General features: G+C 35.0%; 2 protein-coding genes across 3 annotated transcripts in view; one reads left to right on the top strand and one right to left on the bottom strand.

Annotated features, from left to right (window-relative positions):
- Positions 1-9,446, bottom strand: part of LOC138315010 (mitogen-activated protein kinase kinase kinase 20-like) — a 50,363-nt gene extending 40,917 nt beyond the window's left edge. Inside the window, exons 1-11 of one of the 2 annotated variants that reach the window (XM_069255720.1) lie at positions 9,249-9,446; positions 7,530-7,732; positions 6,792-6,879; positions 6,416-6,514; positions 5,985-6,050; positions 5,176-5,204; positions 4,684-4,767; positions 3,974-4,027; positions 3,615-3,701; positions 3,187-3,316; positions 268-455 (exon numbers count right to left, since the gene is read on the bottom strand). In XM_069255720.1, coding sequence (XP_069111821.1) covers positions 268-455; positions 3,187-3,316; positions 3,615-3,701; positions 3,974-4,027; positions 4,684-4,767; positions 5,176-5,204; positions 5,985-6,050; positions 6,416-6,514; positions 6,792-6,879; positions 7,530-7,685 — 981 coding nt within the window. In that variant the 5' untranslated portion in view covers positions 7,686-7,732; positions 9,249-9,446. Of the gene's footprint in view, positions 1-267; positions 456-3,186; positions 3,317-3,614; positions 3,702-3,973; positions 4,028-4,683; positions 4,768-5,175; positions 5,205-5,984; positions 6,051-6,415; positions 6,515-6,791; positions 6,880-7,529; positions 7,750-9,248 lie in introns of both variants that reach the window. The other variant, XM_069255719.1, reaches the window with a different exon arrangement.
- A 112-nt stretch (positions 9,447-9,558) lies between these two features.
- On the top strand, positions 9,559-17,277 carry LOC138315011 (leucine-rich repeat-containing protein 46-like). Its single transcript, XM_069255721.1, has 7 exons — positions 9,559-9,695; positions 13,643-13,742; positions 14,210-14,321; positions 14,583-14,739; positions 15,246-15,315; positions 15,781-15,944; positions 16,620-17,277. The coding sequence occupies exons 1-7, from the start codon at positions 9,671-9,673 to the stop codon at positions 16,781-16,783; spliced, it is 792 nt and encodes a 263-aa protein (XP_069111822.1). The 5' UTR covers positions 9,559-9,670; the 3' UTR covers positions 16,784-17,277.
- Positions 17,278-27,109: the final 9,832 nt, after the last annotated feature.

Raw genomic sequence — 27,109 nt, 5'->3', positions numbered from 1 at the left:
TATTGCTACCTTAACATACCAGTACATTAAACAATACCTAACTTTAGTAAACCATACCAATTCTTATGGTGTTTTTTCATCATGTTTATTTTTAAATGTAAAAATAAATAATCTGGTTTAATTTATATGATTTGCTTTAAGATTCTACAAATAAAGTGTAGCTGTTAAAGTTGACAATCAGTTTAACTTTTCCAAATTAAAAATGTAAATATTAATATTCTCTGGGTAGTACTTAGTGAATGTCTAACATAAATTATCTCCCCTTACCACAACTTTAAACTGCTGTTCCAGACTTTTCTCTCGTTCCTTTATTTTATTTTCCCTTTCACGTAGTTCTTGTTCTTTCAAAGTAATATTACGCTCAGCTTTTTTAAGTCGCTCTATAGTGGCTTCAATCTCTTTCCTCCAAACCTCACGATGATCAAGGAATGAATTAGTTTCCTCTGGTAAACTCTCTGGAAAAAAACCTCACCAAATGTTACCTAACTTCATTTATATAAGAGATAAATATTCATAGAAAAAAGTTTTAGATATGAGTAGTAACTACAGGGTTTTAGTGATATTTACTATCATTAAGCATTGAGTGAAGTCATTACAGGATATCTCTGAAGCTTACATTATGAGTAGTAACTAAAGGGTATCTCTGAAGCTTACATTATGAGTAGTCACCTCAGGGTTTTAGTGATAATTACTATCATTAAGCATTGAGTCGTTACAGGATATCTCTGAAGCTTACATTATGAGTAGTAACTACAGGGTATCTCTGAAGCTTACATTATGAGTAGTAACTACAGGGTTTAAGTGATATTTACCATCATTAAGCATTGAGTCGTTACAGGATATCTCTGAAGCTTACATTATGAGTAGTAACTACAGGGTTTTAGTGATATTTACCATCATTAAGCATTGAGTGAAGTCGTGTCAAGATATCTCTAAAGCTTACATTATGAGTAGTCACCTCAGGGTTTTAGTGATATTTACCATCATTAAGCATTGAGTGAAGTCGTTACAGGATATCTCTGAAGCTTACATTATGAGTAGTAACTACAGGGTTTTAGTGATAATTACTATCATTAAGCATTAAGTGAAGTCCTTACAGGATATCTCTGAAGCTTACATTATGAGTAGTAACTACAGGGTTTTAGTGATATTTACCATCATTAAGCATTGAGTGAAGTCGTGACAAGATATCTCTGAAGCTTACATTATGAGTAGTAACTACAGGGTTTTAGTGATATTTACCATCATTAAGCATTGAGTGAAGTCATTACAGGATATCTCTGAAGCTTACATTATCAGTAGTAACTACAGGGTTTTAGTGATATTTACCATCATTAAGCATTGAGTGAAGTCCTTACAGGATATCTCTGAAGCTTACATTATGAGTAGTAACTACAGGGTTTTAGTGATATTTACCATCATTAAGCATTGAGTGAAGTCGTTACAGGATATCTCTGAAGCTTACATTATGAGTAGTAACTACAGGGTTTTAGTGATATTTACCATCATTAAGCATTGAGTGTAGTCGTTACAGGATATATCTCTGAAGCTTACATTATGAGTAGTAACTACAGGGAGGGTTTTAGTGATATTTACCATCATTAAGCATTGAGTGAAGTCGTTACAGGATATCTCTGAAGCTTACATTATGAGTAGTAACTACAGGGTTTTAGTGATATTTACCATCATTAAGCATTGAGTCGTTACAGGATATCTCTGAAGCTTACATTATGAGTAGTAACTACAGGGTTTAAGTGATATTTACCATCATTAAGCATTGAGTGAAGTCGTGACAGGATATCTCTGAAGCTTACATTATGAGTAGTAACTACAGGGTTTTAGTGATATTTACCATCATAAAGCATTGAGTCGTTACAGGATATCTCTGAAGCTTACATTATGAGTAGTAACTACAGGGTTTAAGTGATATTTACCATCATTAAGCATTGAGTGAAGTCCTTACAGGATATCTCTGAAGCTTACATTATGAGTAGTAACTACAGGGTTTTAGTGATATTTACCATCATTAAGCATTGAGTGTAGTCGTTACAGGATATCTCTGAAGCTTACATTATCAGTAGTAACTACAGGGTTTTAGTGATATTTACCATCATTAAGCATTGAGTGAAGTCCTTACAGGATATCTCTGAAGCTTACATTATGAGTAGTAACTACAGGGTTTTAGTGATATTTACCATCATTAAGCATTGAGTCGTTACAGGATATCTCTGAAGCTTACATTATCAGTAGTAACTACAGGGTTTTAGTGATATTTACCATCATTAAGCATTGAGTGAAGTCGTTACAGGATATCTCTGAAGCTTACATTATGAGTAGTAACTACAGGGTTTTAGTGATATTTACCATCATTAAGCATTGAGTGAAGTCGTTACAGGATATCTCTGAAGCTTACATTATGAGTAGTAACTACAGGGTTTTAGTGATATTTACCATCATTAAGCATTGAGTGAAGTCGTTACAGGATATCTCTGAAGCTTACATTATGAGTAGTAACTACAGGGTTTTAGTGATATTTACCATCATTAAGCATTGAGTGAAGTCCTTACAGGATATCTCTGAAGCTTACATTATGAGTAGTAACTACAGGGTTTTAGTGATATTTACCATCATTAAGCATTGAGTGAAGTCGTTACAGGATATCTCTGAAGCTTACATTATGAGTAGTAACTACAGGGTTTTAGTGATATTTACCATCATTAAGCATTGAGTGAAGTCCTTACAGGATATCTCTGAAGCTTACATTATGAGTAGTAACTACAGGGTTTTAAGTGATATTTACCATCATTAAGCATTGAGTGAAGTCGTTACAGGATATCTCTGAAGCTTACATTATGAGTAGTAACTACAGGGTTTTAGTGATATTTACCATCATTAAGCATTGAGTGAAGTCCTTACAGGATATCTCTGAAGCTTACATTATGAGTAGTAACTACAGGGTATCTCTGAAGCTTACATTATCAGTAGTAACTACAGGGTTTTAGTGATATTTACCATCATTAAGCATTGAGTGAAGTCCTTACAGGATATCTCTGAAGCTTACATTATGAGTAGTAACTACAGGGTTTTAGTGATATTTACCATCATTAAGCATTGAGTGAAGTCCTTACAGGATATCTCTGAAGCTTACATTATGAGTAGTAACTACAGGGTTTTAGTGATATTTACCATCATTAAGCATTGAGTGAAGTCGTGACAAGATATCCCTGAAGCTTGGTCTCTGCTTGGGTTCTATGATCCAACACTCTTCCATCAACTTGGCAAAGGAATCAGGACAAGTACTGGGGATAGTCAATCTCTGTCAAACAAACATGATAACAACTGTAAAATTAAATCTTCCTTTATTCTTTCGACTATCAAATTATCTATTCTACACACATATACTCCTCAAATTAACAAAAGCTTGTCTCTACAATCAATATCTAGTACAATCATATTTAAAGGTTTTTTGATTCACATTTGAAATTCATGAAAATAAATATTTTGAAAATGCAAAAGGATGATATGTAAAGTGTATGTATGCTAGGAGTTACTCAACTTATTCCCTATATAACTTAACATACTAATAAGCTTTATCTCTTTATTTTCCGACCTACCTCTCCTCTCTCTACTACCAGCCAGGCCACTTGGAAGCCTTCAATACCTTTAAAAGGTACTTCGTGTGTAAGGAGCTCCCACAGAACCTGTAACAGAAATGGACTTGTAAAGCTTGGTGCTGATGAATGCTAAGTGTAAACAGGAACAGTATCTACTGGTGAAAAAAGAAATCATTTCATTCAAAATAATTTTTCAGAGATCACCACAGGTTACTTTCAGGATTCGAAGAATATATACATATGACAGCTATTACCTACCATATATAACATAATTTGGTCTGTTAGATTTGAGTGTTTCCACATAAGGTGCCAAATAAACCAGTAACATAAATTTAACAAGACCTGATTTGTTTACTTACAACACCATATGACCAGGTATCACAGGATTCTGATACAGGTAGACTTTGTATAACCTGTTGGAGGTAAAAAATATGTAAGTTTGTTTCAATAGAATGAAGGTCAAGGTAATTCATTTGCACAAACTTCGTATCCCTTCATCCCACTATGCAACATGCAAAATATGAGTACCCTGGGCCATTTGGTTATTAAGAAGAAGTCGATTGAATGATAAGTTTGCAAAACATAGGTACAATGTATTCATAATGTGTAGCACTATAAACATTGTATCATATATAGAATTGAAATCTTTAGTAATAAATGCAGACTGCATATATGAATGGCATACATTTACATATATATATATATATGTATATGATAAATTTAAAGAAAAATCCTTACGGACGAAATCTATAAGAAATAAAAACAATAATGACTGACTAGTGAGCGCTTTCGCCCCATTCAAGGGAGTCTGAAGAGTCTGAGTCTGAAGAGCTCCTTTGAATGGGGCGAAAGGGCTCACTAGTCAGTCGTTATTGTTTTTATTTCTTATATATGTATATATATAGTTTCCTTATTTTATTTCTTTGGGAGGTTAGATTGATTTGTGGCTTAATTTTGTGAAAGGTATCAATTTGGTCCCATCAAGCGCCCCTTCTATGTAAACACACCAGCTCAATTAGGTGGATTATATATATATATGTACAGACCTGAGCTATAACCTGTTTCTTACCTCTGGTGCCATCCAGGGAAATGTTCCCGCCAGTGACATCTTAGTTGTGCTACCCATAAACCGTGACGCTCCAAAGTCACAGATCTGGTAAATGTTATGATGGTGAATAACATTAAATCAAAATTTAAAATGCACAGTAAAACGTATCACTTTGACCACCTCTATATAACGATGAACTTTTTAAAAAGACAATATTTTTGAGATCCCAGATATTAATAACTTTTTTTAAACATCGATGACCAATTGAGCCAATGGCTCATCTCCCATGGGGTCGACACAGATGACTAATATCAACACAATTTAGCCTGTAAATAACGACCACCTAACTATATGACCTTTTTCCTTGGTCCTTAAATATATTAAACAGTATATCAACTTACCAACAAATATATTACTAGGTGTACAGCATCTTGTTTTGTCATTGTAATTAATACCTGGCAAACTTTTATTTTTATGAATATAACTATGAGAAGTTTCTTAACAGACACATACCTTACAAATCCAGTCGTGTGATATCACCACTGAAAGTTCAAAAGGTTGTAACAAAATCAAATTTTAATTGCATATATAATATCATGTAGTATTTTGCTTTGAAATAAATCAAATATTATTAAAACTACATTTTCAAGTTTTAAACATTTATCTAGACATCTACACTGATTTGGGTCACGATTCAAAGAACATTAAATTAACATCACAAACAATTACTTTATACTAATCAATGGGAGGATCCATTTTTTGGAAGGTCCAACACATTGGCAACAAATTTCTAATAAAAAAAGGTCATCTAAACATGACACTGATAGTGATAACTTTAGATGTCCTAGGAAAACAAAGTAGTAGAACTTAATTTGATCAGAAGCTTTTAATTTAGACTTCCAAAAACACTATCAAACAATGAATTTACATTTAGATTATATTAATTTCAATTCCTTTTTATTTATCGAGTCCTGAAAACTATAAAGTACTGTAACAGTTAAACCTGCTATTAAGGACACTCTTATATAAAGGACACCTGTTTATAAAGAGCAGATCTCAATTCCTAACCAAATTTTGAGCAATAAACTACAGTATATAGGAATGATCTTAGTAAAGACATTTGTCTATATATTGTGTAGATACAAAAATATCAAATTGACTCCACAGAAGTGTGGATACTTAGTAAATGAAGGCATAATATCATATGATACTTTGAAAACTATTTTACAAATACTCAGTTAGCAGGTACATGATTTTTGACAGCAGATATCAAAACTAATTACCAGGTATTATTCATTTTACAATGTTGAGCCATCACTTACCATTCTTTGATTTTAGATCCCTGTGAATAATCTTCATGGGGGCCTCATCATGTAGATAGTTCATACCTGTATCACAACAAACCACATCAACAACATCTCCAAAGAGAGAAAGTCTAGTTGTGTAAGATTTATCATCATAACATATCATATGGTAATTAAATGATAGTTTACATATTAAACCCCATTTGTGTTCAGGACTTTCATGTGTGCCTGTCAGTATTTTTGCATAGCACTTAATCAGAAATTATAATAATAGGACAGGATCTGGATTAATAGCAAGAGAAATGAAATTGTTGAATGTGTAAGTAAAAAATATATATGTTATAACCATGAATTTGTTCGTTATAAACATGTTTTACTATTTCATTTTCAATAATCCAAATGTAAGTTTTGAATTTAATATCAGAATTATTCCCCATAGATGCCATTACCTTGAGCAATCTCACGAGCCCATCTGAGAATGTGTTGGAAGTCCATTGTGTTAGCTGGTTTCTGTAGGTAGGCATACAATGAACCATTGGCGGCATATTCTGTGGAAGAAAAAAACAAAATTGTAATAGTGAGAGTAAAGTAAGAGCCATAAGTGAAATCATAATCATGAAAGGAGGTGTTATAAGTGATTCAATTCACAACTGATTTTACCAATAATGATGAGTAAGTTAGTTGCCTGAGCCTTGCAAATTAAAATTAAGTCACTTATAAACCTCTCAGTCTCATCTGCCTTGAAAAAAAATGCAGAGGTTCAGATTTTGAAAATTCCACATAATATCAGGTTTTAATTAATAGTTAAAAAATCAAAATATTTACCAGTAATGAGGCAGAAGTTTGGCTCTTCTACTACAGCACCATAGAACTGCATTACATTCCTGTGACTTAGCACACTCAAAACAGTCGCCTGTAACATAAACATGGACACATAAGTAAACCTCGACAAGCCTGATCGGCTTTCAAACTCTTCTATTCATGAATTACAGACTGAGAGTTATCTGCCTTTGTGGTTAGGAATTGATAGTGATGCTATTATTTTTCATGTGAAACTAAGTTTATCTTGTCTCATTTACATTTACAGATTTGCACGATTTTACACTCAGGAATATTGAACATAACAAATGGTGGCCAATGTACCTACATACAGTATACATTGTGCAGTGTACATGCAAGAATAGATAACTATACTATACAAATGCAAAATATTATTAATAGTATAACATATGGTTTTAATCATCTTCCATGCGTATTAGTTACATTAAATCATTTTGTGAAGATAGAGATATCTATGATAAAAAAAATCTTAATTAATTCATGTAGCAAATTTTAAGTCTAACTTTTCACAACAGCAATAAATGTAAAGAAATTCATTAATTAAATTCTAAAAGTTTAAAATTCTATATTCATTAATTAATATAATACCATATGTTCAGTGAAAACTAGTAGGCTTACAATGTATTGATCATCTACTTATAACATAATGAATTTGGACATTAGAGCTTTCAGAAAATTAATTATCATCTAGTGCTATAACCTTCTGAAGAATATAAGTCTCACCTCCTTGTCAAGAGCTAACAACTTCTTGACAGCTACAACTGTGTCTTGTGACTTCCACAGAGCCCGGTACACACTCCCAAACGTACCACCTCCACATTTTTCAAAGAACTGGAGGTCATCAATGTCGACCTCACAGAAACCCCCGGCCAATGTCATCTTGTTTCTGTCCTTCTGTGGGACGTATCATCCAGCATCATAGACAACTGTAAAAGGTCTGGTACTGAAGCAGTTTGATAAGAGATTGTGTTGAATGCATTAAATCTATATGTTACATGAAAATATATAGCTTGTAATCTTGAAAGTGGATAAAGGATTTTCATTTGAAAAAAAATTCTTCTGGTCCAACATCCAACTCCTAACCACTTCAACTTTTTTAGAAGAAACTGTTTGAAGCTGTATAAGGATATCTACATGTAACCAATGTAGCAGTACCATTTAAGGTCTAGATCTAGATGTTCCTTTATTCAGTGGTGTTGAGTAATATCTCTGACATGTATTTAATTAATTACATAAAATGTTCATGTATGAAAATGTAGGTCATTCAAGATAATGAATTTTTTTTACCAGTAATTTTCTTCATTATATGACAGCTAGTGTATAGAATCCGGGTAGGAATCTAGCTGGACTGCACATTGTTGAACATTCAGATTAATTACTTAAATATTTTTCCATTTGTTTATAGTTTTATACCAGTTTATCATTTAGTTTATGTGCAGCTTAACTAAGCAACTCGCATCTGCATGTCCTTTCGCATGTTCATGCATGTGTTTGCAATTATTCAGGTGCATTTTTAAAAGCCATTTGTCAGGCCATTTGCATATATGAACATGGTATCTGAATAATGTTGGACAGTTTTTGTATTAGCATATTTTTGTGTCATCAGCAAAAAGGTACATGTACTATGTACATATTGTCTGAATCCACTATTAAATAGATTTAATTAAAATTCGAAGTTTGTTGATAAAAATAATAAAGAGACGTACAGTTCTGTAGCAGCCCAAGATCCTTGTGGGATATAAGGTATATGCATGTACAAATGTAGCCTTTGAATTGTCCACTCTTCTCCGAATATATTTCATTTAATGTTACTTTTTCTTTATAACCTAATAGAAAGCTTGAGAAGTTGTGCAATTTAGAACTGATGAAGGATAGTGTCATATACCTTTTTTATTTTTTTTCCATATCGAATCCATGTGCATGTATAATTATAATAAGTGCTCTACTAGGCATACAGTACTGCAAATGTAGCTCTATATATTGACAATACAATCTGCAATGGACCTTGCGAATATGGAGCCATATAGCTACTGTTGTAGCGGAAAAGATATCACCTTCTGAAAAGTCAGTCAGAATGTGATATCTTTTCCACTACAACAGTAGCTAGGAGCCATATATACTGATTTAAATTATTATCTACATAAATCTGTTTATTTGATCATCATATATGCCCAACTGATGAAGTTTTATTGAGGCATGGGTTTGGACTTTAATTTCCTATCAATAAATATCCAAGTCGCAATCAGTTGTCTGTGTATAAACTGAAGTAACCCAGGTGATTTGTGTGCTAAATCAAAACCGATTTGGGGCAACACTTGTCAGTAAAAACTAACCGATCAAAGGCGGCAACTCATTTTGGTTCGTCAGAATAAAACATGCAACAGAAGTAAACCGTTTAAATGACATGAAAGTCTATGAAGTCTGTGATCATGAGAAACCTACCAACCGTTTTGGACCGTCAAAGGCTGATGCAACGTCAAAATGAAACTTGAAATGCTTCTTCATAAAATACATATCCTTCAAACACTTGAGTGATCCTTAAAGTAAAATATGGGGTCAGAGTCCGGACAGGTGCTTGCACTGTGTCTGAAATATATTTTTTACAGAAATAAAATTGATGCGTTTTCAATTTAGTTCACATTTTTACTCTTATTATACCAAACCACGTCTGTCACTAAACTTTTTTTGCCAAAGCCGAAAAATATTAAAACCATCCGGAAGTGATGTCTGTTTCTGAATATTAGATATCACAAAATCGTGGTGTATGGGAAGTTTGAAGTCAATGAAGAGTAACTCTGGGATAACAAGCGTTTCGTGCAGTTGGTCTCCAACCACAACAAATTGATACCTCAAATTGATCCGCAATGGAACAAGAAGAAAACGAACTGGGCAAGTACTTTGTAACTAACCGTGGAATATGAATTAAGCAAAACCTCGTAAGAGCACAGCTCGTGTAATTAATGAAGAAATTGCTTCTCTGAAATCTTCTCCATACTGTTACAGACCTTCTCCACCAAATGTAATCCAATAGGCTAATATTAATTAGATCTCGATATTGAGAAACTTCTGATGTGCAATACCGTACACGACGTAATGATCAAAAGTGTCTCGTCGTGCTATACCTCTAACATTGTTGGAGTACACCAAATGCAACAAAATCCACCACAGCTACACTCTCCACTCACTTGACACGTCAAATAGACCTACAGTAAATATATACTTAGGCCTCACAATACAAAACAAACTCCAATGGAACAAACACATTAACAACATCACCGCAAATGCAAACAGAACACTAGGTTTCCTAAAACGAAACCTCACAATCAATTTACCACACATTAAAGAACACGCATAATATAATTTTAGGTAAAGCATATCTGAGAGCGCAGCAGTGAATCCATTCTTTCGTTGGTTGTTTTTTAACTGTGTTACTAGTAAATAGAAATATGCCAGGTAAATAAAGGATTTCCAACGGCGAAAGACAAATTACCCCTGACCCATCAGTCTTATCGATGTTGACATTTTTTTTTATTCTTATTGCTTAAAGTGTGTGCTGACTAACATGTTCTGCTAGAAACCATTTAAAGAATTATTAATTATTAAAATCATAGCTTTGTTGAATTACTGGCATTGTGTTTATGACAAGAAAACCAACATTGAACACTACTTTCACTTTCTGCAAAAATATGTGACTGCATGCGGCTACAAAATATATCTCAACGTTATTCTCCGTTGCCAGACGGAAAATTCTGAAGCAACTACTCACGTAAAACGGCTTTTATGTTAAGATTCAGGACAAAATGCAAATGTTAGATTCAGGTAAGAATAAATTGGAAAGTTTATCTTTCACTAATGTTTTCATTTTGAAAATTTCCAAGTATAACTTGTTTGTATATTCATGCGAGAGTGTTATTTTGTGATCACGCGAGAGTTTGTTTTTGTGATCACACGAGAGTGTGACTTTGGATACTGTCCCGCGCAATGCTGGATCTTGTTTTGACTTCAGGTTTCCGGTTTACGAGAAAGTTTTCCATCTGTACATATATTGGATGATTTACATAAAATAACCTTACCGAGACACCTTTATCACAAGGGTTTGCATTGCGAACGGACCTTTATACCTCTATAAAGCACTCATCAGACCCAAACTAGAGTACTGCTCCTCTATCTGGGACCCACATAATACTGGCCAAATACAACAAATAAAAAAAACTCAATGCAGAGCAGCACGATATGTACACAACACATATCATAACACTTCTTCAGTCTCAGACATGTTATACACACTCCAATGACCAACACTACAAACATGCCGTCTACAATCACGACCCATCCAATTCCTCCTATATTTAAAATCACACACCACCTCATTGCCATCAATGTTAACCCAGAACAATTAATACCTAACACCTGTAGACACCCGCACTTGACACACACATCCCTATGCATACAGACACATTGCAGCCACAAAGGATACATTTAAGTATTCCTTCTTCCCATACACCATCACACACTGGAATCTCCTCCCTTTGGCAACAGTACAAAACACTACACTGCATGGAAGGCTAGCTTCAAGGCAAACATAAAATGTAGCCCTTGAATCCCCACCCACAAATAAACACCTCATTTTTATCATGTTTTTAACCTATCTACTTTTTATCTATTACAGCATCAAAGAAAAAAAAATGCACTGTAGATAACCCCCTCCCCCATGCCACTGAGCCGTACCACCTCACCTTTAATCGTCACTATTGACGGATGGTGACAATTAAACTAAAAAAGTAGAAGACCATAATAAACTGTTTACTATGTACTGTGTAAACTGTACTGTCAGTACCATACCAAAGTTTTTCAGCATTTCCTATCAGGTTTGCATGGACCAAGAAATAATTAGATAAATACATATACCGTACATGTGTACATGAAGTCCGCTTAAACTGACCGACTAATCGCATGCAGGCTCAAAATTGACAGGCGATCAGTCAAAATTTTGAGCCTTAGTATACGATTATCATGCAGTTTTAGCACACACACCCCCCCCCCTGACTACTGTACATGTGTAAGAAACTTATACATGTTAGTCATTATTTTTTTCAAATTTGTTTTTATCCAGAATGCTTCAAGTTTATCACAGTATAATATGAAAAATATGTTATTTATATATGTGTATACATGTATACTGAAGTACAGGTACATGTGTACACAGGTGTGTTGTCATGGCCACCATGCAGACTACATGTTTTTTCCCTGGCTTTTCTCTTACCTGAGATTGTTATGATCAGTCAGGCATAACATGTTTATGTCTTGCCTATTTTTCTCACTAACCCCAGGAGGTTCACATTTATACCTGGTGAGCATTCAATTCAATTGGTAGCATGCTGTGACAGCCTCTGTACCTATAACCTAATTAGTACAGTAAATTAGTTGCTTGACCCCATGTGGCTGTGTTTTCACCACACTGTTACACTCTGCCCTCTGGCCATGAATTGATTGTTTTACATGTAACTAACAAGATCTAGTGTAGTAAAGGTGTAATGATTTTAGAGAAAATTAGAATAATGTTATAATGTGTGCCATGTTTAATATTTTGTCTATTCTTCATATTTTTTATATACATTGTACTTTAATGGTTTGAATGTGTGTAAAAACTGCAGTAACGACAAAAGTAAATAAGGATATAGTTATAGTCTTGTAGTTTAAATATATTTTATTTGAACAAAGTCAAAAGGAATTAGGCACAAGTTATACAACTTAGAATTGCATGCCCTGTCCCGTACAAATTAATATGATGCTACATAATAATATATTATATACAATACCTGAAATTTAAATATAAGAACTTGAACTTTTAAAATTAAATTACATCAAACCAAAGTGTACATAAACATTGTATAGTGCATGGATACATTCTATTGGTGGGGGACATCTAGCTACAACCAACTATCATTCTATTCCAAGGAGGTGCTCCTACACTGCTGGAGGAATAAATTACTAACAAAGAAGAACAATAGCAGCATTAATGATTGTATATCAAATTATATGTATATATAAAAGAAAGAAAGAAAGAAACAAACAAACATTAACAATTATTGGTAGTCACATTTGATTTGTTTAGCCATACTAGCACCCATTTTATAACTACATATAATTGTTTTAACATTTGACATTCATGACGTGACTAATTTCGTAAAATTGAACAATATTTGTATTATACAAAGACAATTTTCTCATAAGTATGACACGGAGGCCATTGAATAGCTAGGCCATCATTATCGCCTCAACACACCTAATTGTTGCAGGATTCATTTCAGGGTATGCATGGTATTCAGATGCGCTGTACGACATATAATTATGCTGCATTTCACTTTTCCTTCATTTTGTTTTACTTTCAGATATTTTTAAATATTCCATAATAGTCATGTAATAAATCAACAATGCAGTACAGGCGATACGTATAATTATACGCGTAATTCTTGTCTAATATAGATGACAATTTAATTCTTGATGAGCTGTATCATTAATTCTTTGTTTGATTATTGGTAAAATAGTTGAAGGAATTCCTTCATCTATATTGACTGTACAAAACATGTACCGGGAATATCTTTGACATGTTCTACCCAATTAAAAAAATGTTGTTCGATTTGGGTATAAATTCAATAAAACACTGCAAATTTTCATGGGGTTTTTGATGTCAATCACCTATCTGGGTCAGTGCATTAATTACTATAGTACTCTGACAAAACATCACACCTGCAACATTCAATGGTTGTGTGATATAGATATCAATTATTACATATACGAGAATTATTTTATTTTATTTATTTTTTTTTTGGTAGGGGATGTCAAATTTACTGAAGTAAAACCAGTGAGATTATCTCTGCATTTAATACAGAAGAGACACATCAATGATGCCCAACACAAAAGCCAGGAACAGATGTAATTATCTTAAAACTCTGTCCAAGAATACTAGATTTTCAGCATGCATGCATGTTTAAAATCCACAATGTTTATGAAATGATTTGTTATAAATACATTCTTAATACAATAAAGATTTTGGAATATTAATGAGTGCTTATTTGCTTATGTCACTTATGCTTATATCACTACCTTTTTTGCATATGTCGGCAAATAAAGCTATACCTATTCTGGCCTCATTTTCCCAACAAACTTCATAGTATCCCCTTTTTAATCATTTTTTCACTATTGTAGTTTTCACCCATGTGCAGTTTTAGCTATCTAGATCCCTACACAATAATAAACATATATTGCTATATTATGGCAGAGGTAAGTAATTTGTTTAAATAGGTTAAACTATATTATGCATATAAGCTGTATGCATTATAAAAAAGCATGTTCACTTGGTTCTTTTTTAAAAAAATCCTTTTACCTTTTGCTTTCTTAAGAGTACAAGCACTCAACAAAATCACACACCTTCGACTGGACAGAGAAAACATTGGACAGATAGACAACTTGGAATTGTTGGGGGATAAAGTTACCAACATATATTTACAGAAGGTAATGATTTAAAACCACATTTCTGATATTGTATGTTTGTGGTTCAGTTCTGGTTGTTTTCATAAAAAGAAAACAATTACACTACAATGAAACAGACCTACATAAACAGAGACCTTTAACTTAAATTGTATTAACAAAAGTTAAATGTCTCGCTTGTTTAACTGACAGTTGGATATTAACAATCTTATAAATCTATACATTTGTAAATTAATGAAACAAAATGTTACCACAAAAAACATGTAATCTATTGTGTTAAAACAGAATAAGATTCAAGTAATACAGAACTTGGAGTGCCTGAAGAATCTGACCTTCCTGACTCTAGCAGATAATGAGATCAGCCAGGTGGAGGGTCTGTCTCACCTCAGCAAGCTCCTCTTCCTTGACCTGTCTCACAACAATATCCACCACTTCCAAATTGGTTAGTATAGCTTCTGTTGATTTATTGAGGGTTCAAACCTTTCTTCATTTAAAATACTGAATTGTATTCTGTAGTTAAGATACTTATTCCCTGAAAGTTATCTGAATGTTATAGATGGAAATTGCTCATAATTTGTATGTAGAATCCTTAGGAGGTGGGGATTTTAAATTGAACAATTGTTGCGCCAAAAGTGGTCAATTTTGCTATATTATTAAAAACGACTTTTTCTCTTAAAGTTGTAATTTGATAATGCTCCTGTTTTGAAATCACTATGAAGCATTGACTCAAAATTGTATTGATTTCTTCTCTAAAAATTGTAAATTGATATTTCGCACATGTAGGATATCGAATTGCTTTGATTTTTAATAGTTTTGATTAGGACAGACCGCTTTATATCAATTAATTCCTTATTACTGTTGTGTCAGATTCCCACACAATGTTTGTTACATTGTATATGAAAATTAACCAGGTGAGTGATATACAACATATCTGCTGCATGGTTTCAGATGAGTTTCCAGAGTCTGTAATGATATTAAACTTGAAGGAGAATCCCTGTACAAAGCTACCAGATTACAGGTATTTGTTTACTATTTATTTCTCTTATCTAAATATATGACATATACAATTAACATTTTAGAGATTTTCACTTGAACGTCTCAATATTCCTACAAGGGCATTTGAGCTTTTCTTGAACTGTTGATGGTTGTGCATAGTCGTTGATTTAAACATATTTTATTTGCATTTTTTCTAGTATTTGACAAAGAGGATTGGGGACAAGTTCTTACAACTTATTAATAAGCCTCTCCAAACATACATACAAAATATACATATACATTTGTATAAGGCTAGTTGCTGCATATTACAAAAATATTCATAAAGATAATTTGTTTAATGAAATGAATTGAAAAAACATTGTGCATATTCGTTCATTAAGGTCTTTTTGTTAGCTGCCTTGATCACGTTATAGTAAAAATGGTACAGAGATGATCTGCTTTATTTCTCTAGTAGTTTAAAATTAAAAAAGTTCTTTTAACATGACAGAGGACGCCTTGTACAGGACCTTGAGAAGCTACAGCTACTTGATGAGGAGAAAGTGACAGCAACAGAGAAGCGTGAGGCTGGGTTTGTGGTATCCAGTGATGAGGAGGAGGAAGAAGAGGAGGAGGAGGAAACAGGAGTGTTTGTACCCTCCTTCACAGATGGAGGTACATACAACTGATATCTTATTTTATTTGATCTCTTTGACCTTCAAAGTAGGAAAGCCTTTCAATCAAACATATAACAGCTCTGATAAGAAGTTGACAAGAAGTCATTTGAAGATTTGACCCTTGAATGAAGTGATCTTGATTGAAGGTCAAGGCCTTTGAATATACTTTTTTACCCCTTTACCCCAATATGCTACAGATTCAATGTCAGGTTGTTTAATGATTTTATTTGATCCCTGTGATGTTTAATGAAGGCCAATGTCATTGATTTGAACAAACTTTATAGCTCTTCATTCATGTATGCTACAGCTAGATCTGCAGTGTCCTGGGCTTTTCGTTTACTAAGAAGAAGTTATTTGAATGAAAAGTTTAAAATGTATATTTCATCCTCCTGACACTTCAGGTCAGATGACCTAAATATGATCTCTATGAGACACTGATGCATCATACATTCTATATGAGCCTTGTATATGAGGCAAAGGAAATACAATCTTCTGGCACACACGTTTGCGGACTTTATTTTGTTAAATCAACAAGTTATATATTTTCTTTAGTTTCTTGTAATTTATGTTTTGAAATCTGTTCTTCATACCTACATATGTGCAATACAGATGATTTAGATATTAGATGCTCACAAGTATAACTTTTTAGTTATTTTTACGTTTTTGGTTTCAGATACAATTAGTACACATACTTCACGGATGTTAATGCATTCTAAACAGCGTACAGAAGAAGATTTAAGGAACCACTTGGAACACACCACAGAGCTAGACAATTATAGAGAAAAATTTGACCTTCCAGTATCTTCAAGGTCACAAACACCCAGTGTGAAAAAATGATTAAATTGATACTCTACATATATGTGCATTATAATGAATTCTGACTAAGTGCCTAGTTGGCCCACATGGACATCAATGCAAAAGTCTGTCTGTGTGGCTAAGGGACTTCATTAAGAACTACATGTACAAGGTGCTACAATGAAAGGCTATGCCTGTCTGAAGTATTTTACAATGTTAAGTACACTTCTTCAAGTTTAGATACTTCAGTACATGGATGAATCCCTCCTTCATTCGAATTTAAAGCCATTTTCACATTATTTTTCTCATCTGATGCCATAGATCTGAACATATATGTACTTGTGTCCATTCATATTTTTATACTTACCAGAGTATACACATTCCCACCTTTGTACATTACTGTGTATGTTACACTGAATACAATATATGTACATTGTATATTCATGCTTGCACATTATATATCAAATCTAAATTATACAGTTTTATGTAAAAAAAAACAAAAAAAAAACCAACACATTTTAATATGATTTTGTAAATCATGCATGCATATGCATCAAATCCAACTAAAACATCCCTTTATTTATCGAAATCACTGTATTATATCTTATAAATGTATATATCATAATTAAAGTTTAGGAGAAGGACCAAATAATGTATAGCTATAAAGTTTTCTTTTCTTATTTTCCAATATCAAACATACGGTACATTCCCATACACATGTACATGTATGTGTCCTATTGTTGCATTTCAATTGCAAATGATACAGAACAAGTCAAACATATCCGAGATTATATATACAGGTACCTTACATTGTATATGTAAAACTAAGAGGTTTAGGACAAGATTAGTTTATACAACATGTTTTTACACATTTTGTGTTTTGTCTTTGATTTTATTATTGTTATTTGACAAAAGTCTATAAATTTTACAATTAAAATTATATATATGTGTAACAATATTTGTTTATTATTATTTCCTAATTGATGCTATAACCACCGTAAGTTTTTGGCCTAATATGGTACGTTGTTGTGGAATCAATCTCATTGAAATACGGACATTTATCATCACTCCGTTTGATAAAGGATATGGCAACATCCTATTAACGATCACCTTCAAGATCTTTCGAAACAGCCAATCAACTTGCTGCCTCTAAAATTTGGGAAGTGAAGTACCTACATGAAATAGAGCTGTCAGAATTATTTTCGTGTATGTAGCCAAAGCTTAATACAATGTATATATTATTTGTTTACTGGGTAGAAAGTAGAAAATGCAAGCATTTGAACTGAAGGAAAAGGTGACATATATGATTAGAAGTCACCAGAACGTGACCCCTTATGGTAGTATGTTGTCAGATCCTCTGTTAAAGGAAGTGATTATAGACATCTTTATGTTAATCAGATTGTCATGGACTGATCATTCTAAAGAATAAAATTAAATTCCTCTTAAGTATTCATTAAAAATGAATGAGGACTTCATGCTGTGTTCCGACCTGGACATTTGAGCAGTTCTGCGAATATGTAATACAAGTACTGGTATAGTTACTGCAGTTGTAGTGAATATGATTCCACAGTCTTATAGTAGCATAAACCGCTTTTATCCACAAAGTCATCTCACTTCAAGTCAATACGCCCCATAAGCTTTAAAATGACACCTAGACTGTTCCATATTCATTGGCCATGCCAGCTGGGACACTCAGGGAGGCCATGCTGAAATATCCACATGTCTTAATTTCTTCCCTATCTTGGGATTACATATATTCCATTTCTTAATAATCAATAATTTGATTTATGCAGTTTCAAGTGCATCCACACTCACATTGCTGTTTTCACCAATACTGTCACCGTAATACCAACCGATGCTATATCTATCTATATATGATACGTTGTAGAACCCGTTTCCGGTTTTAACACTACGGTAGAGAGAGGATCTTACAGGGCATGTTTAAAAGCCTCCAATGTTGGGGCACATACTACATTATCCTCTAAGTGGTTTCAGTCAATGACTGTACGCACAAAGAAGGAATTCCTGTATTGCTCACAGTTGTGTGTCGGTACGGTGAGGGGTTTTGAATTTCTGGCGACATTTCTTTCAACAATATTTGTGGTGATGTGATTTTCGTAACACTTAGCTTTGATGTTTCTCTTTCGGGTCGTTGTTTGGTTAAGTACACATCTGGGGGTATTGATGGTAGCATCCCCTCCACCACTTTATATAGGAAGTTCAGTCTCTGTTGTTCACGTCTGATCTGAAGTGATGGTAGTTTCAGATCCTCTAACATTCTTGTAACGCATCCTTCCTCCCTGGTCTTGTAGTCGTTGGAAATGATTCTGGCTGCTATTCTTTGTATTCTTTCAAGTTTGTCAATGTCTTTTTTGATATAAGGGTCCCAAATTATTGCACCATACTCAAGAATGGAGCACACCAGTGAAATATATGCTATTTTCGCACGTAGTTGGGCAGTGTTTCAGGTTCCGTTTTAGTGTGGAGCTAGCTTTTTTTCGTTTTTTTTTTTCTATTTTAGTTATATGAGTGTCCCATTTCAAATCGTCCGAAACTGTAAGACCAAGATATGAATTGTGTTTTACTTGCTCCAGGATATGTCCGTTTAAGGTGTAGACTTTGTGACTTTTTCCTTTTATGTTCATGATGTAGCACTTTTTCACATTAAATTTCATTCCCCAATTGTTTGCCCATTGTTACAAATTGTGTAGGTCTTCCTGTAATAATTGATGGTCTTGGTATTTGTTGATTTCTCGGTATAGGAGACAAGACAGTCATCTGCAAATAGTCGTACGTTTGAACTAACACAATCGGGTAGATCATTGATGTGACAGAGAAACAATGGCGGTCCTAGTACTGTTCCCTGAGGGACTCCTGAATCTACAGAGGCTTCTCGATAGAATTCTCCTTCAAGGGCTACTTTCATCTGACGCTGTGTCAGGAAGGTTGAGAGTCACTTGTGTAGATTTCCTTTGCTGCCGTATTGGTTCAGATTGTGTACGAGTTTTTGGTGTGGTACAGTGTCAAATGCTTTTGAAAAGTCAAGGATGGCTAGATCGACTTGTTTGTTTTTATCGAATAATTTCATGAGGTCGTCTATAGTGACGGCAAGTTGTGTTTCACAGAAAAATCAAGAACGAAATCCATGGTTGAGCGATGTTAAGATGTTGTGATGCTCTAGATGGTTAAGCATGTGTTTACATATAATGTGCTCTAGCAGCTTGCATGGTACCGATGTTAATGATACTGGTCTATAATTCTCTGCTGCATGTAGTTCTCCCTTTTTACAAATCGGTGATATGTTTGCGCACAACCAATCTGTCGGTAATAGTCCAGTATTTAGGGAGCTTTGAAATATTGCTGATAGTCCGGTTGAGATTTGTACAGCACATTCCTTAAGTACTCTATTTGGGATGTTGTCGGGTCCAAGTGCTTTTGCTGGATTCCCTTTGCGTAATAGCTTTGTAAGGCCGTCTGTTCTGATTGGTATATTTCCAATATGATACGGTGTATTTTGCTGTTTTGGTTGTTGATGGCATGGTGTGTCCTTGATCTTCTTTAGTGAACACGGATTTGAATTGATTCAACAAAATTTCGGCATTGCGCCTGCTGTCAGTTGTAAGTGTGCCTTTGTGTTTGAGTGGTGAAACACCGATGTTGTCTTGCCTCTTTGATTTGATGTATTTCCAGAATAGCTTGGTGTTCTTGTTTTCCAGGCCTTCTATTATAATTTGATTGATTTAAGTCCACTCTGCTTTCAAAAGTTGCTTCTTGCATTCTTTTTTGAACATGTGTGTAGTTGTCCCTTTTATTTGTTTTTCTGGCCTTGGTGTATAACCGTTGTTTACGTTTTAGCCATTTTTTTGTGTTGTGATTTATCCAGGGATTACTGTTTTTTTCCGCGTATTGTCTTTGTGGTATACATTTGTTGATGCTATCGTTTAGCTCTGTTTTAAAAATGTCCCATAGTTCTTGTGTTTGGGCCCCGTTTTGGAATTGGTCTTGGATTTTCCGCGATAGGTCTTTAGTGCTTTATGTAAGTTTGTCCAGTCTGCTTTCCCATATACATACAGATACATTTTGCGTGGCTTTTGGTGTTGATAATGAGGTTTAGTGTCCGAGTCAGTGACAATCATTGCATGGTCTGAAATTCCTGGAATGTCTGTTGAAGATTTGATTAAAGTTGGATTGGTTGTGAATATAAGGTTTAGGAGGTTGTTTTCCATAGATGGTTCTTCATGCACTTGTGTCAAATGTGCCGCTGTGGTTATTTCTATCAGAGTTGTTTGTACATCTTTATCTTGTGCCGTTTGATTGATGGTTAGTGAGTCCCAATTGATATCTGGACTGTTAAAATCTCCACAAAGAATAATATTATTGATTTAAGAATGAGAAATTTGATGTAGTGATTTCTCCAATTCTTTCATGTCGCGATTTTACCGGTGGGGCATGTAGAAGGATCCAATCAATAAAGGTTTGTTCTTTTTTCAGTTTTATTATAGTCCATACTAGTTCACAGCCCGTGACAAATTCAACAGCCTCCTCAGACACTAAGCTGTTATGTATTAGTATAAACACTACTCCTCCTGTTGTACTCCTATCATTTCTATATGCAGTGTAACCAGTTGGGAAAATTTCGCTTATTGCGTTTTGTGTCGGGTTCTGTCCTGGTTTCTTTCCTCTTAGCCAGGACTCAGTTCCACAGATGATATTTGGCTTGGTGTATTCCACTGCAGCTGTAAATTCCGCCTTTTTATCTTTCATACTCCTGCAGTTCAACGACAGGATTCTCAGATTTTGTTTTGATGGTAAATCATACACTTGTGAACATGCCGATCTGTTCATTCTCCTTTTTGATGGTGATTTCAATGATGTTGATGATGATTTTGACTCTGTTCTTAGGTTTGACTTTGGGCTGCTTGTCCAGAAATGGTTGAAATTTGAACTTGTATCTGAACAATGTGTGATATTTCAATCCGAGATTGAGTCATAAAAATTGGTGGTTTCGATTTCAAAAGTGTGTAACGTGAAAGAGCTAACATTTATATTGCCATACTTGCAGCATAACCATTGAACACTGGATCTTTCAAATAAACTGAAGTCCTCCGTACACATTTCGATACATGACTTATGGTGCCAGATATTGCAATCATCACAGCATACTCCTTTGCATGACCAGGTGACAGGGTCTTGGCAAAATCCACAAGGGAATGTACTAGCTTGTCTGGTAGTCGGGCCTGGATTTTGTTCTATGTCAGCTGACAGTAACAAAATGAGCATAATCAATGTTCGGTTTCTGGTGTTCTTGGCAACCGGGAGACATAGTGGACGTCCTCCTGCTGATGTCATTTTGTTGTTTAGAGCGCATATGTTTATTTGTTGTTGTGTCCATGATTTGTTGTTTGTAATATTGTCACTAATCACAGCCAGTTAAACCACAAATATCAGCGGAGTGAACATGTTTGGGTGTAGCATGGAACAAAATACGATAAAGACAGTTATTTATACGAGATATTTGTGTTAATAGTATAGCGTGGAAATACACAGTGACTATTAGTGTCCGTATAACAGTCTGTCGATGTATTGAGATTAGCGAGTAAACATCCCACATAAATCTCAGATGGTCATTTTGTTTTACCGATTATAATAATATCTGGTTTTTGTTCTCTATTGCTGCGTCCTTTAGTTCACTTGATGACTTCCTTTGATGTTGCGAAAATGCGTTTGTAACCTACTGTAAAAGTATGCGTACATATACTTCACTATGCGTGATGGTGAGTTGTGTTCAATGTTTCCGATTTACGTCTTCTACTTGTTCTAAATCGTCGTAGAATCACTTGACATACACACGTTTTCTTCATCAGACGTAATTCTTATTGTCTGATATGTTATTTGTCCGTTTCCGATCGAAAAACGGTTGGTTATACCGCACGGGTAGGTATTTTCTTTCCTCGATATCGCTCTGCTGAAAAACACGACCGATCTCTCGCACATAAATGTACGCACATGGGTCGTGTCATAATTTTAAAAGGTCGTCTATAAGTTCCCTACGAAGTAGTTACCTAGTGATTGGTTCCTAATTAAGACCTCTGGGTTCCCTTCTCGACATGTTCACCAAATGGATGATGCGGTTCTCGATTCATTGCCAGGAAGTGAAGAAGTCTCCAGCTAAAATAGCTAATTATCATTTTCTGTGTGTGGGGTTTTGACCACAGGGATCTGAGAATTAGTTTCAGATTATATAATCATTGAACCACCGGAGTGCCCTAAAACCATTTTAAACGTTTTAGAGGTCTTGATCAAAAACGATAAAAATCATGCTCTACATGGTACTATATACGAGAAGAGTGGAAAGCCTTAGACTCCAAATATCCAACCCGCCTAACTTTAGGGGCTATGAAAAACACATTTATAGTACATCGTCATAAAAACGGTTACTACCGTTGGAAAGAGCGATAATTTTCCTTTCAGAAACATCCTATTCATCTGTACAAAGTGCTGTCATTAAGACGATATAAGCCCCATTATGACAAATATCTGGAAGCCATCTAATTAAAAATTCATGCTGGCTTCGTTGCCGATATATTACGCATGAGCGAGGCTTCGATTCGGCTGCAATCTCATTGGCCGGCTATCAAAAAAGTCTCTTATGGATTTCGCCGTTACTATTCAAACATATACATCTATGGACTTTTTATAGCCGGCCAATGAGATTGTCGCCGATAATATATAAGCTTAGTGTAATGCAGAGTTATGGACTTCTCCAGGTGAGCTATCTGTCTGTTTCACGAAGGGGCCTTCATTTTCCTCAATTTTGCTTCTTCATGGTTTCTTTCCTAGACCTTAGATGTTTCTAGTTTTCTCTCGGCTTTTGTCTTAATCATTTCTCGTGCGTACCGTATTGAGTACAGGATTTGCTTTCAGATTTATATATTTTTTTAATATATTTTAGCACTAAGATACATGTAGTATAGGTCCGTAAAATCTGTTGGTTTTCTTCCAGCAATGAGGTAGTAGTTCTTGCCTTCACAGTAATGTCTTTACCCACCGGTTCCTTCTTGTTTATAGGTTCAGTGGAGATTATGTGACGATAATTTTAGTATTTATTATACCAAGCTTTTTCCCCCAGACATTTCTGTTGTTGTAAATTAACCTGTTTGGTTTTGAGTTAGCTCTCTTCTTTCATACTTATATTTCTCATTTTGCTTTTACATAATGTAAGCACCTTGTATTGTCTAGGAAATTGAGAGGTCCTTCCTACTGCGTGTGTGATAGCTGCACTTGCTTTGTTTTCTCTATGATTTCCATTAGGTGACCAATGTTCCAATCCTTCGTGATCATCCAGTGTCATCTGTCTCTCTAGAGCTCACAATATATTCTTGGTCGTCACCATCCCTTCCTCGCAGTCACTCAGATTCTCCCAGATAAGTCGAATTCGCCTTTATCAAATGGAGCACTTGGTCTACTGTGATGATCACACGGGGACCTGGCACGATTTTTTAACTAACAGTATACACACATATATATATATATACTACAATATATATTTGTATACTGTATATACTACAATATATATTTGTATACTGTTAGTTTACAAAAATCGTGCCATGTCCCTGTGCTGTGTCCCAATGGTTGGCTCTCGGGGTATTGTCCTCTCATTTCCTCCATGACCAACTAGAGGCCGGTTTAGATGCTTGTAGGTCTGCCTTTCTCTTTACGGGCCCACGATTCTTATTGTGCCGTATACTTCTACACACGTTAAGTTGGAAAAGTTTTAGGTACATGTGTGAAAGCTCTGTTCCTATACAATTGTCATGTAGCTTTCTCTTCTACATCCAACTTAAGGATCTGCTCTGGTGAGGTTTCAGACTACATAGTTGAATTCTCGTTTCAACATTACAATCAAAGAGTTTTTGTGATTTTCAAAAACTAATTATCTCAATAAAGCCAAAAATAGACTGCTATTGCTTGTATTTTTTTTATAAACAATACATGTATTTAAGAAATGACCAATTTGGCGGCCATTTTCGAAAAGTTGCATTTCTTATATTTTGCAGAGAGATGAAATTTCAGCTTTTTTACTTCAATATTTTTACTTAACTCGCCCTTGCGACAACCACAGGGGGCCAACTCAATGAAAATGGATGCTGTCATACATTTTTTTGTATTTGGTGGATGGACTGATGAGTTTATATGATAGTCATCATACAGTGGCGTAGGAAGATGAAACGTAATGGGGGGGGGGGGGGGGGGGCAAAGGTCCTTAATATTTTGTAACACAGGAGGAGATTAATTCAACACACAACCATATATACTTTATATACTTTTTTCATATATCAGTAAATATAATCCTTGTACACATTTATAGACAATGGGGTCGCTAAAAGGAAATTAACGAATACGAAAACTGGCCAAATTAGCGTGTGGGCGCCGAAGGCGCGAGATTTTGGGGTCTGGGGGTCGACCCCGGGAAAAATATTACGATTTAGAATGGCTGAGATGAGTTTTACAATGTATTTTGATGATTTTGCGAGCGCCCGAAAGCGCGAGAAATTGGAGTTTAGGGGGTCCGGGGGTCTCCCCCGGGAAAAAAAATTAAGATTTTAGAATGGCTGAGATGAGTTTTACAATGTATTTTGATGATTTTGCGAGCGCCCTAAAGCGCGAGATTTTGGTGTTTGGGGGGGTTCGGGGGTCTTCCCCAGGAAAAAATATTACGATTTAGAATGGCTAAGATGAGTTTTACGATGCATTTTGATGAATTTGCGAGCGTCCGAAGGCGCGAGGATTTTGAGTTTGGGGGGTCCGGGGGTCTCCCCCGGTAAAAAAAATTAAGATTTTAGAATGGCTGAGATGAGTTTTACAATGTATTTTGATGATTTGAAAGCGTTCTTACCATGGTAATTTTTCGATTTAAAGTAACCTGCATTTAGTTGTGATAATTGTGATAACTGTGTCGTCATATCATTGTGCAGCCCTGCTCGATCTGAACATACCGGGTTCACACCATCGGCACATTGTCTTGTAACTCAAAATAATAATGAATTAATTGTCTTGCTAAGACATATAAACAAAGTAATCTTTTAAGAGACATTTTTTGAAATACAAATGCAGTACGTAGAACCCCTTAATGGACACTTTTAGTGTAGTTCATGTGTATTGAATTACTACAATTAAAGATTTGAACATTATGTGCTTGAACGTTTTAGGAAATGCGCCGCGCAGCGGAAATTTTGTTAGAATGAAGTACGAAAATTGTGCAGAAGGACCCTTTTTTCTTTCAAATATGCATTTTTAGAACATTTCAGTCGGCGAAAATTGGGGGGGGGGGGGGGGGGGGGGGGGCAAAAAGACATGTTTTGCCCCCCCCCCCCGTCCTGGGGAACGGGGGAGCAGTTGCCCCCCCCCCTGCCCCCTCGCTTCCTACGCCCCTGTCATAAACATGTGATTTTTTTTTTCAGAAAATATGAGATTTGATTTTTTTTAATCGGGGTATTTACTATCTGTTTAATAGTAAATACGTCCCGATTTTTAAATAATTTTTCAAATCTCATATTTTATGAAAAAAAATCATATGTCTATCATATATACTCATCAGTCCATCCACCAAATAAAAAAAATGTATGACAACATTCCCCTGTGGCGACAACATGTTTAGCTATCTTAATTTAATTTTTGCTATAAATCTTTTTAGGTTCATTGAGATGAAAATGATATGCATTTAGGATTGGAATCCTAATCAAGGGCGTAGGATGCGGGGGGCAGGGAGCAACTGCCCCCCCCCCCTCCGTTCCCCAGGATAGGGGGGGGCAACATGTCTTTTTGCGCCCCCCCCCTCCCCCATTTTCTCCGACTGAAATTATATAAAAATGCTTCTTTGAAAGAAAAAAGGGTCCTCCTGCACATTTTTCTTACTTCATTCTTGAAAATTTCCCGCTGCGCGGCGCATTTCCTAGAACGTTCAAGCACATAATGTCAAACCTTCAATAGTAAAAATTCAATACACACGAACTAGACTAAAAATGTCCATCAAGGGATTCTATGTACTATTTAAAAAATGTCTCTTAAAAGATCATTTTTTATATGTCTTAATTCATTTTTTATGTTACACAACAATGTGCCGCTGGTGGGAAGTCGGTTTATTCAGATCGAGTATATGGTTGCATAATGTTATGACGACACAATTATCATTTCTTAATGCAGGTAGCTTTAAATCGAAAAATTACCATGTTAAGAACGCTTTATAATTATTAAAATACAACGTAAAACTAATCTCAACCATTCTAAATCGTAATTTTTTCCCGGGGGAGACCCCCGGGCCCCCTAACACCAAATTCTCGCGGCTTTGGGCGCTCGGAAATTTATCAA

Source organism: Argopecten irradians, chromosome 2 (genome assembly GCF_041381155.1).
Source record: "Argopecten irradians isolate NY chromosome 2, Ai_NY, whole genome shotgun sequence".
Classification (NCBI taxonomy): domain Eukaryota; kingdom Metazoa; phylum Mollusca; class Bivalvia; order Pectinida; family Pectinidae; genus Argopecten; species Argopecten irradians.
This window is presented reverse-complemented; position numbering and strand designations above follow the sequence as displayed.

What these genes read in the sequence shown, in the direction of transcription:
- LOC138315011 (XM_069255721.1), top strand. Translation starts at nt 9,671, where the DNA reads ATGGAACAAGAAGAAAACGAACTGG. An exon ending in CCAACATATATTTACAGAAG is followed by an intron (nt 14,322 to 14,582) that starts GTAATGATTTAA and finishes GTGTTAAAACAG; the next exon opens with AATAAGATTCAAGTAATACA. An exon ending in TATCCACCACTTCCAAATTG is followed by an intron (nt 14,740 to 15,245) that starts GTTAGTATAGCT and finishes GCATGGTTTCAG; the next exon opens with ATGAGTTTCCAGAGTCTGTA.